The 17,862-nt window shown below is 45.9% G+C and overlaps 1 protein-coding gene across 2 annotated transcripts in view; it reads left to right on the forward strand.

Moving 5' to 3' along the window:
• LOC142578706 (dnaJ homolog l(2)tid, mitochondrial) overlaps positions 1 to 17,862 on the forward strand; it is a 45,882-nt gene that overhangs the window by 27,312 nt on the left and 708 nt on the right. For both annotated transcript variants that reach the window (XM_075688204.1, XM_075688203.1), the window contains exons 8-10: positions 89 to 217; positions 6,281 to 6,396; positions 8,283 to 8,380. In XM_075688204.1, the coding sequence (XP_075544319.1) occupies positions 89 to 217; positions 6,281 to 6,396; positions 8,283 to 8,380 (343 nt within the window). The remainder of the gene's footprint in view (positions 1 to 88; positions 218 to 6,280; positions 6,397 to 8,282; positions 8,381 to 17,862) is intronic.

Genomic DNA, 17,862 nt, shown 5'->3' on the forward strand with positions numbered 1-17,862 from the left:
CTCTGCTTCAGCTGTATATTGGGTTTTTAAATCTGAAAATTTCCAATTCTTGTGCCTTTCCTTGACTCGTACATTGTCTTTTTGGCAGGTTGCACGAAGTGACTACTTCCGCCGTGACGGGGCCGACATCCACACGGATGCTGCCATGACGCTCTCGCAAGCTGTTCTTGGTGGCACTGTGCGTGTGCAAGGTCTCTACGATGACATAATGCTGAAGGTTTGTGGCGGGTTTTGGGACTTAGGGTTACTGCGAATCACGACCAGTTTTCGAGAGTGCACATAACTTGGAAGAAAATACTGACTAGAATAATAAAGTCTTGCATTTATGCCTATTGTACTAGGAAAGTCCTAATGCAGTTAAACCTCAATATAAGGAACGTCAGTATAACGAAATTCTCGGTATAACGGAAGTATTTAATTTCTATAACTTCTTGTCCATAGACCACCATGTATTTAGAACCTCAGTATAATGAAGTTTGTTTAAACGATTTCAGTATAACGAAATTTCACTGCCACCGTGAAGGAATATCAAGACAATAAGTGGAAACTTCTGCAGATGCAGATTGTCAAATGGTTGAATTAAAAGCCATGAAAAATTAAATTGAAATTGCTGATTCTATTGACTTTGTTATACTGAGGTTTAACAGTAATACATTGACTGTAGTCTGACTGTTTGAAGTATTTTGTACTTTGTATGGGGTCCTGAATATGTCAATGAGCATGTTCGAAAAAAGATTGTGCACTCACCGCTGCACTGTTCTTGCTCAAATTTTGCAGAACGATTGCATTTTGGCGTTTAATTCATTTAATATAACACTTGGCACAGTTAATTGCCTGTTGTTAAAGAAAAAAGGCAAATTTGCCTGCGCTTGTGGGGATGCAAGCTGCTGCCGCGATGGCGCAAGAATAAATTTGTGTCGCCGCCTGCCGTCAGCTGCAGAAAGCAGCATTTCAGGAAGGGTTGCCGCATGTTGCAGGTGACTTTACTGAATTTAGACGAATTTACCGGAGCTCGGAAAAAGTACGTACTAAATGGTAGTACTGCTTAACCGAAACAGCATGAGATCACCCACTTACCAGTCAAAAACAGAACGCAGATAGAATTCAGTGAAAGGGCAAACACATGCAGTATTTATTCACTTTGGATGACAAAAGTCTGTTATTTTCATTTGAAGCCACGGCAGTCTAGCAGCGACGACAGCAGCCTCAAAGCCACTTCAGCTGCGAGCCTCCTTTTCCGCCAGCTCCCTTTTCTTGGAAAACACCCGCATGAGGCTGACTTAACATTCAGCTTCTGCCACTGTCGGGCCTGAATTGCCTGTGCTGTCGCTTTCTGTGTTGTCCTCATCACTGTCGTTAAACAACACTTCGGCAATAACAGAGGCAACAATGGCGAAAACTCAAACATCATAGCCGACATCTTCACCACTGCCGAGCAACTTCTCCTTCGCATTCCAAATGCCACACACTGTAGTCAACGGTAGATCCCTCTCGAGTGCCAGCGACGACTTCATGCCATGTTCGATAGCATGAACAATGTCCACTTCTGTGCTGAGCACCTGGTTTTTGTCCGAACTTCGGCATGACGCGAGTCCTAGCTTGCACGATGCCAAAACACAGGCTACAACGCTCTCTGGCACGGGTCCGAAATTATGTTGATGTGGCTTCAACCTTCCAAGTGCCCTCTGCATTTGCGCTTCGAGGCCGTTCTGATCCCCGAGGCTTGCTGTTCTGCCTCGCCGACCTACCATATGATTGCACGATGAAAAGTGGAAACACTACATGTTAACCGATACGTATGCAGCACGCTAGTATGGTTTAGAGGGATACAAAACGCATTATGTTCAATGGCTGCTGAGTTGGGGATTTTATTTTACAGTCGAACCCGACTATATCGAACCCGTTTACATCGAATTATTCTATATATAGAACAATTTCTGGACACGATATAGTTACAATGAGTATATATCGCAAAAATTACGCTTACATTGAACAAAAATAGCAGCGACACCCGATATATCGAACGTCAAGCAGCGGAAAGTGCCCCCGGAAGTTGGCTTTCCCTCGCGGTGGCGGAGAAAATCCGGCTGCGCGGCTCCATCCAACCGCTCTCCCTACCGTGACCGCGCCCGACCGCGATGCCTCGGACGAGCCATCAGCACCCCCCCTGCAAAAAATGATCCTGGCCCGCCCACAGCGCTTGCTCAGACAGCCAATGCTCTCGTGCCCTCGTCATGCAAGATGGCAAAAGTGCGACTTGTCTCGCTGTCGATGTGTGCGCCTTGTAGGCCTTCCCTCGCAGTGTTGCCGTGATGAATCGGAAGAATTTGCCTTTCGTCGTGAAACTCGCAATCATAAATCGTGTCGAACGCGGTGAGAAGTCGGATGTCCCCGCAGAGCACAAGATTCCGAGGAGCACTCTCGGCACGATCTTGAAGAATAAGGGGGAGATTAGGGCTAAAGCGTCCAAACTTGCGACCCGGTGCCCGTGGCGCCCGACCCGTACGCACGGCCGTGTACGAGTGGTTGCCGACTTCCGCGTGCTCGGTGATGACCGTAAATTCTGATGAATGCGACGAAGCCGTCGCCAGTGTTGCCGAAGTTTGGAGCTTTCGGAAGCTGTTGACGAATCAACGGTGGATGAGTTTGTGAGCACAAATGATGTGTCGCGACCACGGGAGAGCCCGAAAACGAAGACTACATTGCCAACATCGTACCGAGCACAAGTGAAAGTGGGCACAATGAGGAAAGCAACGACGGTCCTTGGCCCACATCCTCCGAAGTGATTGGTGCGCTCGCACTAGTCCGGTGCTTCTGCGCGAATGCGGAAAGTTGCGGCCTCAGCTGCTCCGACTCCTTAATGTGGAAAAGTGCGTGCGTCGCAGGCAGTGAAATTGCCAAAGCAGAAGAAAATGCAGGACTGTTTCGCGCGAAACTAAGCTAGTTTAATCAATAAAGTGATTTTATAAATGGTATGTGCTTTTATGACATCCAATTATTTAGCAGGCTTATATCGAATTATGCTCTATATCGAACTGATAGGCGTTTTTTTGCGAGTTCGATATAGCCGGGTTCGACTGTACTACTTTTAAAACTAAAGTACTGTTTAAGCGGGTGCAGTTTAATGAGGTTTTACTGTACACCAAAGAAAATTTTTACCGTTCAGTCGAACTGCCAGGCAGTCATTGCGAGTTATTTTGCAAGTTTCAGTAGTTTGATGGCTTTCTATTCAACTTTAAATAAAATTCTGTGTGAAAGTAGCTTTTTGCTTCATCTGTAGTGTTTGCCGCAAGTGTTATGGATGTTATGTTTTCCAAAATAATTCTCTCATTTTTCATGGCCTCCTAAGAAATTTAACAGTATTGTTCTACTATGCATACGTGCCTTGTATTTGCATTGAATTTATGCCATTGCTCATTTTGTTCTTGTATTTCCTCTGTATGCCTTCTGGCATATTATAAAATTTCATTCTGGCAATGCAATTTTGGTATAACTGGCCACTACTATTGTGGAGAGGGGAGGGCCAGAATCCCCATACCCACATCTAGTATATCAGCTGCAAATGTGCAGTTGTGTTAGGGATGCAGTCTTGTAATGTCACTTGTCAACAAACACAGCTGCCTCAATATCCAACCTGATCAGGCGTTCACTAATCATACCATTTGAATGTGCTAAGTTATCTATTTTTTGTTCTGTTGTCCTGCTGCTGGAAAACCAAGAAGTCTGAGTTAACTGTAAGATCTCATAAAGTGAAAGGGGCCAACCAAGATTTTGGGACTTGTTTGAATTAGCTCGAGTTTGAACTTGAAGTGTGAGTTGCTGCAAATAAATTCAGCAATCGATCAGCCTTGAACATGGCCTATCAAAAGCTTTATTTCCAGCAGTAAAATTTCTTTGAACCGCCCTGTGACACGCAGTCATGCAGCTGAAATGTTTTCAGTCATTCATTCATTCAATTAAATGACTGTTTGCAATTTGAAAGCATTATTGTAGTGGGGCTACATTACAAGTAATACAAACAAGAACTAATACAGCAGCATTACCAAGAAAACAGAATGTAATGACAGTGTCATTAAGTAACAATCATGTCAGTCGGATATGTAAAAGTTGAATGCTATATAGTTGACTTCCATTAATTCAACCGGGACAGGACGGGTGAAAATTGTCTAGTTACCCACAGGTCAAATTAAACAAGGGGCAACAAAAAGCCTAAACACACCACTGATTCATTTAGCAGTATTTGCTGCAACTCAAGAACACGTCCTCGAATCGAATGTGCAACCCACTTTTTATAGGTTCGAAGTAGATATTGTAATAAGGGGGTTGCTGCACTTTAACCCCCTTATTACAAGATGAACTTCCACAACTAGCCTTACTTGCTGCTCTACTCAAAGTAAAAAACTAACATAAAAATTACATTAGAGCTCCAAAACAAAGTATGGAAAACAAATGGGCACCCGATTTTTTAGCGAAAAAAACATAGCATGCCTCAGATTCTGGCAATAAGAAAAAGATAAAATGGGCTAACAACACTTTCGCAGAACGGCAATTTATTTAATTAGTACCCACCATCGTCACTCTTAAACAACACTTTATCACGTTATATAAAGAACCACATCTCCTCCATACAGTCTATAGTGCGTTTTATATTGTGCATTTATCAAATCACTCCGCAACAATTGTTAACAGGATGGTGGCCCAAGCCTAAACTAACCACTTTGCTATTTCATCCTGCAACGCACGCAATTCTCTGGAACACTAAAAATACATGACAGGACTTGTTGCCGCTAATCTTGCATGTAAAATAACTTATCGTTTGAATGTGCTTTCATAATCAAACTGAAACCGGAGTGCGTCTTTGTTTTGTCGTCATGTAATGCGAGAACTCGTTTTGTTGCCATCCATTATTGCCAGCTTGTGATGGCAATGGTGAGAGTACTGGCTAGGCTTGCTCTGACAGTAAGCTGTTGCGAACACGGTTTTGATTTCGTATCGGAGTGCACTGCCCAAGCAATTTTTGGCTTTATGTCCCATGAAAAACAAATGCAGGCCATATAATTTGAGCAAATACTGTAATAATTCACAGCGAACTACTTGGAGTCAGCACTGCGGTCGGGTGGGTGCATGCGCGATGATCAGCCAAATTTGAATTATCCGTCGAAAGCCAATTTCAGGATCAAAATTGGTCCCAATAAAATCTATGGGCACCAGCTTGGGGACGACCTTAGCTCAAGGTCTAATTAACCGAAAAATCGAATTTACCCTGGTCGAATTTAAGGGACACTACTCAAGGCAAATATTAAGTCAAACTAAAGTGATAAATTGATGCGCTTGGAGGTCTAAGGCGTCAATGCTGTTGCGAATAGAGGTTTAGTAATCGAGAAATTGAGGTAACTGCAGGACACGATTTAAGGCTAGACTGCGACATTCAGGCTGATGACGTAGAAACTCCTCATTATAATTCTCTCACTAGCATTCAGCTACTCATAATAAAACAATCATTGCATTGCATTATAAGACAGAAGAAAGTGCTACTTGTCTATATCTATTCAATTAAAAAAAAAACTTTTTGATCTTGCACTTGACGACGCATGTGATCGAGAGGTTTTTTTTTTTGTGCGACTCTGTGCCAGCCACACTTTCATGCTTCAGTAGTTTTAGTTTCATTATCGCGCAGTGCTGCGCTGGTTTTGCTGGTTTGCGAAACTCATTCAAACTGCAAGTAGCAAAGAATGCCATATCCATGTTATGTTGCATGATGCCTGAATGGTCCACGCCACTTGATCAAGAGCAGCTTCAGCAGGGAATCCAAGCTCTGTCTTGGCTCTGTTTCTGGCAGTGCTTTTGAATTTTGTGCAATAAACCGTAGTACTGTCTTTCGGGTGCCAGTTTTGCTCACCAACCACAGTAAAGGGCTGTGATGGCATATGCAATGTCAGAACTGCCAGCTTGGTGGCAAGCAATTTGAATGGATCTAGACGTACGCGGACCCTTCAGACGTGATTTTCCTTTAAGCTATGTCTTTTTCTTTGGCATGAAACATGTGCTGCAAGGTTTCTGGAATGGTATTTTAACAGTCCTCGTTGACTTAATATTTGCCTTTAGTATCCCTTTAAGAGAAGTCTACTGCATAGGAAGCTTGCTGGGCATAAGTTTACAATAGCATTTTAACATGATTGGGTAGTATGCAGGTGTTGCTTTGTTTTCCCATCATCATTGTCTTCAATTAATTACCAGGGCATTGATTAATCTGTTTATGATGTCCTCTGCTTGCTTGCAGATCCCTATGGGAACCTCGTCGCATACCAAAATTCGGTTGGCGAACAAGGGAGTCAAGCGGTTGAACAGCTCCGGATATGGAGATCACTATGTCCATCTGAAAATACGGATACCACAGTTAGTTGAATTTTCGAGACATATATAATAGTTGTGCACATTGAACGCTTCAGCTTTGTGTGAAACAAGTGTCCTGTTCATGTAGAAGTACAGTATGTAGGCCTAGGAGAAATTATTTTAATGAAGTTGAACCACATTGCTATGCTCTCAGTTGCATTTTCTTGACTGCTATTGCATTTTCACGATCCTGACACAACAGGCATAGAGACTGCTGGTTTTTTTGGCTTTCATATGGTCAAACGTAGACTTAACGAACACTTATATGATTAATTGTCTAATATAATGAAGTTGAAATAAAGAATTTGGTTGGCCATGCTGGAGTTCAATGAATATTCTGCTGCTATAGCAAAGGGAACATTTGCTCACTCAGCAGCTAGATGGATGTATTTTGGTAGCAAAAATGTCAAATGCGCAGAAGAGCAACTTGAAACGACGTAGTCTGGACATGCATGCACATTTTTGCCGATGTGCCCATCCTGGATCCTATGCGATCACACCAAAGGGCACAGTTGCGTATATTAACAACAGTGCAAAGGCAGTTTGTAGTTTACTGTTCCTGCACCACGTATCAGCAAGGCAAGCTGCTGACAGGCTATCAAAATTAACAGGAGACATTTGCTGGCCTGTTAGAGGCATTCTACATGCATTTCTTTTGTATTGACCCGATAGCACTTTTGTTCTTGCAGATCGGAGGTATGTTTATAATGAATTTTGGATATAACATAGATGTTTTTCTGTGAGGTGCAGCTTTGTTATATTGAAGTTTGACTGTATTTCTTAGTTCTTACATTAGTTTTTTTTTTTTTCAATTAGATTCGTGAGAAATATGTCAATAAGGCCCTGTTGTACAGTTAGCATCTGATTTTTCAGACTCCCTAAGGGCTGTGAAAATGTCTGAAAGATCGGGCAGTCTGAAAGAATAAATGCGTGCCGCTCACTGCCCCTTAGGGCTAAAATTGGCACAGGCACGTCTGTAATAGCTCTTAAGGCCTGCCAGTGCACTTATTGGGCATATCACTGCTCAGACTGTGACAGGACACGGCAGGTGCACGTGTGTATAATTACGGAATACAGTTGGGGGGCCCCCTTCCACTCTTGGTATGCTTCACTGCAATAAGTCGCGTATGCTTCACCGCTTAACACCACGGTATTGCGCGAAGCTAACTTTTGGGAACCGACATGCAGCGTTTGATTTTTGCCGTGCTTTCCGCGCTTTGAAGCCATCGGCGGAGATGACAAAGGCGGCGCCGGCACCATTGCTGATGGCGGCAAATTCTATCAATAAAAATTGCAGCACTGAACAGCAGGAAGCTTGGTAGCGAACATCGAAGCAGCTAGGCTGAGTGTGCCGCGGTGGTGGCCATGGCTGCCAGCGAATTGGCGGGTGAGAACACTGGTTGAAGGCTGCGAGATATTCAAAATCATGGTGGTGATGGCTTCGATTAATGCCCCTTTGGACCTGCGGTCACGGCATAAAGTTGGGAAAATTGGATAGCAAAGGGTTTCTGCACGTGAAATTTCAGACGTTCTTGTACATTGGCTCTAAGGGGTGTGTGGCAGTGCCGAGAAGGCATCAGAAATATCTGGCATGTCCGAAAAATTTGTCATTGACAGCGATTTGACAAGCGTCACGATAACGGAAGACCAGTATATACTGTACAAGTCATGACCATAATGACCTTTACTTAGAAAACACTAATTCTATTGCACAAATTTAAGCATTCACTTACTTTTAATGATGGGAATAACCTCCTTTAAAAACTTCATCTCACTTAAGTTTAGAGCACTTGAACATACTGCAGATATTTATGGAGAACTTTTAATACCTGATGATTGCACAGATTAACTTGCTGTGGACCTTTTTGTCTCTCTTTGCCAACTTTTAGGCGGCTAAATGACAAGCAGAAAGCGCTGATTCAGGCCTATGCTGAACTGGAAACGGACACGCCTGGCACTGTTGACGGCATAGTCAACACAAGGCAAGGTAGGGATATACTTGAATAATGAGGAACTACGCTGATGATGTGGTACTAACTACTCATTACGACAGATCTGACATTGATCGGAGACTGTAAGAAATATGCATCAGAGACACTTGCAACTGCTTGTGTATGGGAATGCAAAAGCATTATACCATTTGTAGACCTCAGAACTTCATGGATGCACTTATTTTATGCACTCATGACGTGGTGCCAGCTCCTCCCCATTGGCAGCAAAGTCATGTGCCCGATGATGCACGCACTAGGCCACTCGTTTAGTCAGCCAGACGGCTGTGATGTGACGTGTGCAATGACGCATGCACTGGGCATACCTTTAGTTGGCCAGAACTGTGAAGCCGCCGTGGCGTCGGGGGAAGTGTGCTCATTCACATCCCAGAGGCCTGGATTTCATTCCCACCCAGAGTGAAATGTACCGAATTTTCTTTTCAAAGCCATTAGTAAATTATTTTGTTTTGTTTACAGGAACCTCCCTGAGAAATTTGACGTCAATCCGAGCATTTTTCACGTTTTTACTCTCTGCCCCGTCAGCCATTTTTGGTACCATGATTCAGTCACGCCGACTACGGCGGATTTTCACACAATGGGGCAATAATGCTTTTTCATCTAAAAGAAAAGAAAGAAAAAAGAAAAAAAGAAAACTGTGTTTGCTGAAAGCACTCTTAGAAGGGCGTAACATGTGCCATCATCATCATCAGCCTGTCTTTATGTCCAGTGCACGATGAAGGCCTCTGCCTGCGATCCCTGATTACCCCAGTCTTTCACTCACTGGTTCCACACGTATTCATAACATATTGTTACGAAGAGCTGCGAAGAAATGGTTTTATTTACAGGCGATGGATGATGGATCGTAGCGTGATCGTAGTGCAGCCCGGCCTCTCAAACTCTTCGTTCTCTTCGTCATCTCCTCTCTCTTCTTGTCCGTGCCTTTCGTATCCGTTACATTTCCCCGCAAGCAGACGAAGCCCGTGGGGCAAGTCAGGATGGACAAGCAGGGTAGAAAGGCTTCAGGCGAGCAATATGAGTCAGCTGAGTTCTGCTTGATCGCCGACCATTGCACAGGAGGTGAGCTATGACGTAAGTGAGTTCGCTGAGGCAGTCCACGACTACAAATGGGCCTGAATATTGTGACAAGAACTTTTGGCACAATCCACGCTTGCGTTGCGGTGTCCAAAGAAGAACCAAGTCACCTTTTTCCAACGATACTTGTACGTGACGGTCGTCGTATCGCTCTTTTGAACGACTTTGCGAGGCCAGAGTACGAAGACGAGCTATTCGACGGGCTTCTTCGGCGAGACACAAAGTCTTCGATACAGAATCGTCACTGTGCAGTACGAAGGGTAAGAAAGTGTCCAGAGGGCTTCGCGGTAACCTTGCATACAGGAGATGAAATGGGCTATAGTTTGTGGTTTCGTGTTTCGCCGTGTTGTATGCGTAAGTGATGAATGGAAGCACGTCGTCCCAATTCTTATGATTGGAGGAGACGTACATGGCAAGCATGTTGGTCAGCGTTCTGTTCGTCCTTTCAACGAGGCCCTTGGTCTGTGGATGATACGGTGTGGAATGACGGAACTGTGAAGTGCACAAAAGAAATAACTCTTCAATGGCATCAACAGTGAACTGGCGACCACGGTTGCTGATGATGACACGTGGTGGGCCGTGACGAAGGACCACGGAACGCAGCAGGAAGACCGCCACGCAAGCAACGGTAGAAGACGGTATGGCTGCAGTTTCTGCATACCGTGTAAGATGGTCTACGCAGACAATTATCCAGCGGTTCTTGTTGTTAGATAACGGGAATGGACCCAAAAGGTCAATACCTACTTGCTCGAACGGCGTACTGGGCGGTGTCAATGGCTGAAGGGGACCTGGGGCTGCGGTGTTCGGTCGCTTGTGACGTTGACACGTTTCGCAACTAGTGACATAACGCTTGGTTGTTTCGTACATCTTGGGCCAGTAAAAGCGCTCCTGGGTGCGGTGCAGCGTTCGCACGAAGCCGAAATGGCCCGATGTCACATCGTCATGCATGGAGCATAGAACGGCGGAGCGGAGACTCTCGGGGACAACAAGCATAAAACCCGCTCCATGCCCGGAGTAATTAGTTTTGTAGAGCAATTTATCACGGACAGTAAAGCGACCGCTGCCTTTAGAAGTACGGGCGGCAACAAAAAGCGGATGGAGGGTAACATCATTCTGTTGTTCTCGCTGAAAGTCGGCCGCGTCAGGGAACGTAGAAGTAACAGCAGCGAGACAGTCGTCAAAATTCTCAGCATCGCAGTCGGTAGTCGCATGAGGAATCCGAGGGAGGCAGTCTGCGTCAGCGTGACGACGGCCACTCTTGTACGATACCACAAAGTCGTATTCCTGGAGGCGCAGCGCCCAACGTGTGAGGCGACCAGAGGGATCACGCAAACCGATCAGCCAGCATAAAGAATGGTGGTCGGTGATAATCTTGAATGGTCTACCGTAAAGATAACACCGAAACTTTTGTATGGCGAAAACGGCTGCCAGGCATTCCTGTTCCGCAACCGTATAATTGTGTTCAGATTTGGTCAGGCAACAGCTAGCATATGCGACAACATGTTCTGCACCACTGTGACGCTGTACAAGCACCGCTCCTATCCCGATTCCACTAGCATCAGTGTGAACTTCAGTCGGGCAAGATGGATCGAAGTGACGCAAGAGGGGTGCTGACGCTAGTATAAACTTCAGTTGAGAGAATGATGCGTCACACTCTGGTGTCAATTGAAGGATGCATTTTGTCGCAAAATACTAGTCAACGGCTAAACGATGTTGGCAAACCGGGGAACAAAACGACGAAAATACGAACATAGGCCAATGAATGAGCGGAGTTCTCGTGCTGACTGCGGTGGCTTGAAGGAGCTCACCGCTTCAATCTTAAGAGGATCGGGTCTGACGCCATCCTTGTCGACTAAGTGTCCCAGTACTACTGTTTGACATTCGCCGAACCAACACTTTTTGAGTTTAGAACCAGTCCACCTTTCTCAATGCAGTCGAGAACGAGGCTGAGGCGTTCGTTATGTTCTTAAAACATGCGGCCAAAGATTATAACATCATCGAGGTAACACATGCATATCTCCCACTTTAGACCACGTAGTACTGTGTCCATGAATCTTTCAAAGGTGGCAGGAGCATTGCAAAGGCCAAAAGGCATAACATTAAATTCAAATAGGCCATCTGGAGTCACGAAAGCGGTCTTTTCCTTGTCGGCAGGGTCCATAGGTATTTGCCAATACCCCGATCGCAAATCAAGTGTTGAGAAGTAAGCAGCAGCGTGTAAGCAATCAATGATGTCATCAATTCGCGGTAGTGGATATACATCCTTCTTCGTCACTGCGTTTAGATGTCTGTAGTCCACGCAGAATCTCCAGGAGCCATCTTTTTTTCGCACCAGGATTACTGGGGCTGCCCATGGACTAGACGACTCTTGAACGACACCTTTGTTCGTCATCTCCTTGACTTGCTCTGCAATAACTTTGCGCTCGGACGATGACACTCGGTAGGGCATCCGGCGGATGGGGTGGGCTGAGCCGGTATCTATTCTGTGACGAGCGTGGAACGACGGTAAATGAAGGGGTGCATCTCCATGCGTGAAGTCGAATTCTGCCTCATGTCTGGCAAGGACCTGTACCAGTGCTTGCTGTTCCTATGTGCCGAGAGCCTTGCTGATTATGCCGAGCATTAGCTATTCAGAATGGCGATTATCGCAAGGAGAGCAAGCTGTAGAAACATCCGTAGTTAGTGCTGCTATTGAGCTACATGCGGCTTTATCGAAGAGAGCAATTTTTATACCGCGAGGAAGGACAACCGGCGTGGCAAAACAGTTCAGCGCCCACAATGTGGCGACTCCTTTCGTCATGCACACAACAGAGCAGGGCACAAGTATATCTTTTTTAGCACAGTTTATGCGGAGAGGCCTAACAAGGTTAACACAATCAGCATCAATGGTAGTTGCAGAAACACGAACGGGCGTCAGGCACCACGATGGTGCAATCACTTCATCAAGAACACTGAGAGTGTCTGTGTTCCTGTCTTCACCACCCGAGCTTTGTTCGGACTGTGCTGATATAAATAACTTGTTCAATGATATTTCGCCACAACCACAGTCCACGGAAGCGCCGCACTGTTCAAGAAAATCTATGCCAAGAATAACATCGTGCGAACAACGAGAAAGAACAAGGAATTCCGACACAAACAACTTTTAACTTTTCCAGCCAACAAAACACTCACAGCACAAACACCAAGGGGTTGACGCCACTCGCCGCCTACTCCACGAAAGCTAATACCGTCGTTCCAAGAAAACATAACTTTGTGGCCTAGACGGTTTTTGAAAGCGAGGCTCATCACAGACACAGTCGCCCCAGTATCAACTAACGCCATGGTCGGTATTCCATCAATCGAGACATTCACTTTGTTTTTGAACATCACAACAGGCAGAGGTATTTCTTGCGAAGACCGTCTGGCGACCACACCTCCATTGGCCGCGGATGCTGGTTTCCCCGTGGCGGTGACGAAGAACGGCGCCGAGGGGACGGAGAGCGACGGGGACGGTTACTTGGTGGCGTCAAACTCCGCTCAGAAGCTGGCGAATCGCTGCGTCTGGTCTCGTGTGAGAAGTGGTCCCTTGGAAGCAAATCGGTCGTCCGCAAGTCACACGAAGTACGGGTTTTGGGTGGCGAGAACATTGGTGGTGTCCTTCGTGATTGATGGCCTTGGTGACAATATCGAGCTATATGGCCTGTGGAACCGCAGTTGTAGCACACGGGAGGGTCGCGGTTCACAGCATCTTCCTCGAAACGAATGCTAGGCTGCTGCGGGCGGCGAGAAAGTTCGTTGTCATGTGGATAACATGTCTCTGCTGCTCGCTGAAATCCGTTATGTCGTTCATAAGTCACGTCGTGGTAGTAGGGTCGGTGCTGTTCTTGTCATGGCCTGACAGAAGTCACAGGGCCTCGGGGGTAAAAACGCGGCTGCTCTCTTTGTGGCCGAGCGTCGTAAGTAGGGCCTCTGTCGTAGAGATGTGGCTGCTGTCGGGGCGCGAGTTCATAATCCTCAGTGCCCCTCGCCGCAGGATACGGGGAGAAGGATGCCACGTTTGGCTCGAAATCTGGTGGTAGGCGAAAGCTATGAGTGCCTGGATGTGTCACTTGCGCGTGCAGGCTGAGCTCTTTCCGAACTATTTGTCGTATCGTTGATACCAGATCGAGGGGCTGGTTGCTGTCCATGCTTGCAACTGTCGTCACGTTGGCTAGCCTGCCAAACTTCGGTGTGATGCGCCTCGTCTTCAATTGCTCGAAAGTACGACAGTGCTGAATGATGTCAGCGACGGAAGCCAGGTTGTCCTTTGCGATGAGGAAATTATAAACGTCTTCGGCAATACCTTTCAGGATATGCCCGACTTTGTCTTCCTCAGACATTCCAGAGTCCACCATCCTACACAGTTTTATTACCGCCTCAATGTAGGTCGTGCAGGTTTCGCCTAGCACTTGCGCACATTGTAGTAGCGTCTGTTCTGCCCTTTTCTTTTTCATCGCGGAGTCGCCGAATCGCTCTTTGATTTCGGAAACAAATCTTCCCCATGTTGTAAACGTTTCCTCATGATTGTTGAACCACAACAATGCAGTATCCGTTAGAAAGAACATGACGTTCGAAAGCTGAGAAGCGCTGTTCCACTTGTTGGCGGCACTCACGCGGTGTTAATGGATGAGCCATTCCTCGACGTCTTTGTCCAATCTTCGGCGAAGGGACGCGTATCTCTCAGTTGTACAGCGGAACTTGTTGGCGCAGCTGTTGGAATGGGCCGTTGTTCGTCTGCGTCGTGGGACATATTCAACTCCGGTAGATTCAGTGGGAGTCCAGCAAGGCGACGGCTCCGTCGAAGAACTTCTGCTTCAGCCTCCGTCTTCGGTTGTCGATTACCCCGCACCTTCCACCACAGCTGTTACGAAGAGTTGCGAAGAAATGGTTTTATTTACAGGTGATAGATGATGATCGTAGCGTGATCGTAGCGCAGCCCGGCCTCTCAAACTCTTCGTTCTCTTCGTCTTCTCCTCTCTCTTCTTGTCCGTGCCTTTCGTATCCATTACAATATGATTCCATAATATATGTAGGGGTCTCCGGTTTCGGGTTTTACATCTTCAGATATTGGAGAGGTAAAATAAGGGCTAGAAATTGGGCACAATATTTTTTTTCTTGATAATGGGAAATAAATTGTGCTTTTCTCAAAGGCATTTTAATATTGCACTTTTCGGAATTATTTTCTTATTAGCACCGAAAGGTACTAACAGATAAAAGCGCAGGCCTCCTGGGCAAATTGAAAATATGCTTAATTTCACTGAGAAGTTATGTAGGTGGTTGCTCCAGAAAACTTTCTTATAGCAGCTGGCTATGTGGGAACATGCTATGCTCATGGCGTTAGGTGGAAGCTGAGTCCACCACACGGTAGATGAGTATTCTACCATAAAGCTAATCCTGCAGATCATGAAGCATTGCACAAATTGATGTGGCTAGCCGTGATGCTGCCTTCGAGATTTTTAATGTGCCACATCTCGCATTGCCCATGCCAGAAAGCTCTTGACCCATGTGTACTTTGGTGTGAATTCTATCACTCGCTAGGTGTTGTGGCAATACGAGACGTGAACCAGAGGGGAAGGACTGATAGAAAAGGGTGTATTTGAAAGACCTGTCAGGGCAAGGAGGAAATTTAGGTGACAATTTGCCTTCATGGCAAGCAGATACCTGTCAGCACCTCTATACAATTGTGCAGTATGCATGTAATTTAACCTAACAATAAATGGTAGATTGAAAAGGTGCTCAAGACAGTCAATCATGATTGTCATGATTTTAGTGCGTGAATTTTAGGACTTGAGGGGTCAAGAACAAGCCAAGACTCAGTTGAAGAAATCACATGAGAAGCTACTCACTGTGTTAGACATTCAGTTTGATAAAGTTTGGACAGATGTGGTTTGCACAGAGTGGAGCGTCTTAAAAACCAGTGCAGCACCTTTTAATGTGTAAGTTGCAGAGTAGCCTTTTATTGCTTAGGGTAATGCTAAGCCTATACAGTTGACTTCCGTTAATTCGAGCCTGACGCGACTGACGAAATTGATTGAATTATCTGGCAGGTCGAATAATACAAGAGAGAGAGAGTGAACTTTAATGAGCACCAGCAGTTCAGTCGGCTGGGCCTAGGCCTCCCACAATGGGACGTCAAGGTCTTACCTCTTCGCCGTTTCATAGGCCTGCTGGGTCGCCCAGAGTTGGTCGTCGAGATGGGAGCTGCGCAGGGCGGCGTGCCATCTCGACGAGAGGGTCATGGGATTAAGGTCTGGGTATTGATGTTTGCACTCCCATAGCATGTGGGGGAGTGTTGCCGATTCAGTTTTACAGACCTTGCACGTCTGGCTCGGGTAAATGTTGGGGTATATAGTGTGATAGCGTGTGAGGGAGGGGTATGTATTCATATCTAACAGGCGAAGGGTGGTTGCCTGTGCCCTGTTTAACTTGCGGTGAGAAGTGGGGAAGGTTCTTCTTGCAAGGTAAAATGACTTCACAAGGTCGTTGTATCTTGTAAGGCGGTCGCGTCCTGCGGGTGCACCTGCACCGTCTCCGGCACGGTTGACTAGTCCTCGTGCTACGGAGTGTGTAACCTCGTTGAGGTTGGTGAGGTGCGGGTGGACAACGCCGGCGTGTGCTGGGATCCAGACGAGGGTGATTTGATTTTCAGACGAATGCGGGGCTTGTCGTAAGATACGGAGTGATTGATGAGAAATACGACCTTTGATGTAGTTGTTGATTGCTGTGCGAGAATCGCTCAGTATGGTGTGACAGGCTGGTTCAAGAGTGGCCAGGGTGATGGCCACTTCTTCGGCCGTCTCGGCATTTTTGGTAATGATGCTGGCAGCATGTCGGAGCAAGCCGCGTGCTTTGGTAACCGCCGCAAAGCGCCGTCCATCTTGGTACTCAGCTGCGTCGACGAAGGTGACACCCATAGTGTTGGCATAAGCTTTGATGAGGGAGGTAGCTCGTGCCTTTCTGCGTTCTTTGTTGTAGTCTGGGTGCATGTTTTTCAAAATAAGGTCGGCATGTATCCATTGCTGAATGTCGCGTGGTATTGGGTGTTTTTCTCCATGTTGACGGTGGTAGGTGATATTAAGCTTGTTTAGAATGCTGCGGCCCGTTTCCGTGAGGGTAAGCCGCTCTAGTTAAAATCGACGTTGGGCCTCGATTAACTCGTCTAGCGTGTTGTGGATACCTAATTGTAGTAGAAGTTCCGTGCTGGTGTGGTTGGGTAGTCCTAAGGCCTGCTAAGTCCTAAGTCCTAAGGCCTAAGTCCCAAGTCCTAAGGCTCCTCTGATGATGATGTCCAGTTTAGTCTTTTCAGCTTTGTACCAGTTGAGAAAGGGCGCAACGTAAGTAATGTGACAGACGATAAAAGATTGGACAAGGCGGATGAGAATAAAACAAGATGCACAAAACAAACACCAAAACACACTGCCTTGGCAGCATTTGCCCAATTCTGATGCTCCCAAATCAAATGCATGCCCACTTTCTATGTGTCCAAAGCAGAAAACTAACTTAGAAATTACATTAAATCTTCTAAGCAAAGTAGAAATTTAATTAACACCCGATTTTTTAGCAAGAAAAATAGGCAGGGGTTTAACATGTTGCACCATAGCGGCCAATTTCCTAAAGTTAGCTTTGCTGTAAAACATTCATTATGCGGTAAAGCATACAAACGCCGCAAAGGCGGTCTTGGTTTCGTGCCCGATTGCATTGCACAAGCAATTTTCGAGCCAATTCTCCTGAAAAGAAATAGGGTGCATGTTAGAATTAGGTAAATAGACATTATGAGCTATGGTTATTTCTCGAAATTCTTCCTGGGGCACGCAGAAAATAAGTGTTTTCAACAGGTCGGTACGTGTTTTCAATGCATTCACTGTCCCCAAGCTCTGCCGAGACCGATGCTGCCACTAAAGCTCGCTGTTGGGATCACCGTAGGGGTCAGGCGAGTGCATACTGACTGGTCCAGCTCAAATTATCCAGCAAAGGCCTATTTTAGAATTGAAATAATGAAAGTTTGGACACATAGAAGCACATGGGTGTCAGCTGGGACCTTCAGTCGGGATTGAATTAACCAGAGTTGAATTAACGGAAGTCTACTGTGTATATCTGTAGTCTTTTGACATGACCTCACTATTTGAACACTTTACTATTGCACTAAACAAACTCGTATGTGTGGCTGTAAAATTACAGGTTTATGATTGTCCAACATTTGACCATCAGTACTCTTCTGAACAGGTTGCAGTCAAGCTGCTCACTTCCACAGCTTAGAACGGTTTGCATTTTTATCTTTACATTTGATCACACAATGCTATACCCTTGTCTCTGTCTTGTGAGACCCAGCTGCCGTAAATCCCAGTTCAATTGTCAATAACTTTTAAGTCCG

This window comes from Dermacentor variabilis, chromosome 4, assembly GCF_050947875.1.
Source record: "Dermacentor variabilis isolate Ectoservices chromosome 4, ASM5094787v1, whole genome shotgun sequence".
Taxonomy (NCBI): Eukaryota; Metazoa; Arthropoda; class Arachnida; order Ixodida; family Ixodidae; genus Dermacentor; species Dermacentor variabilis.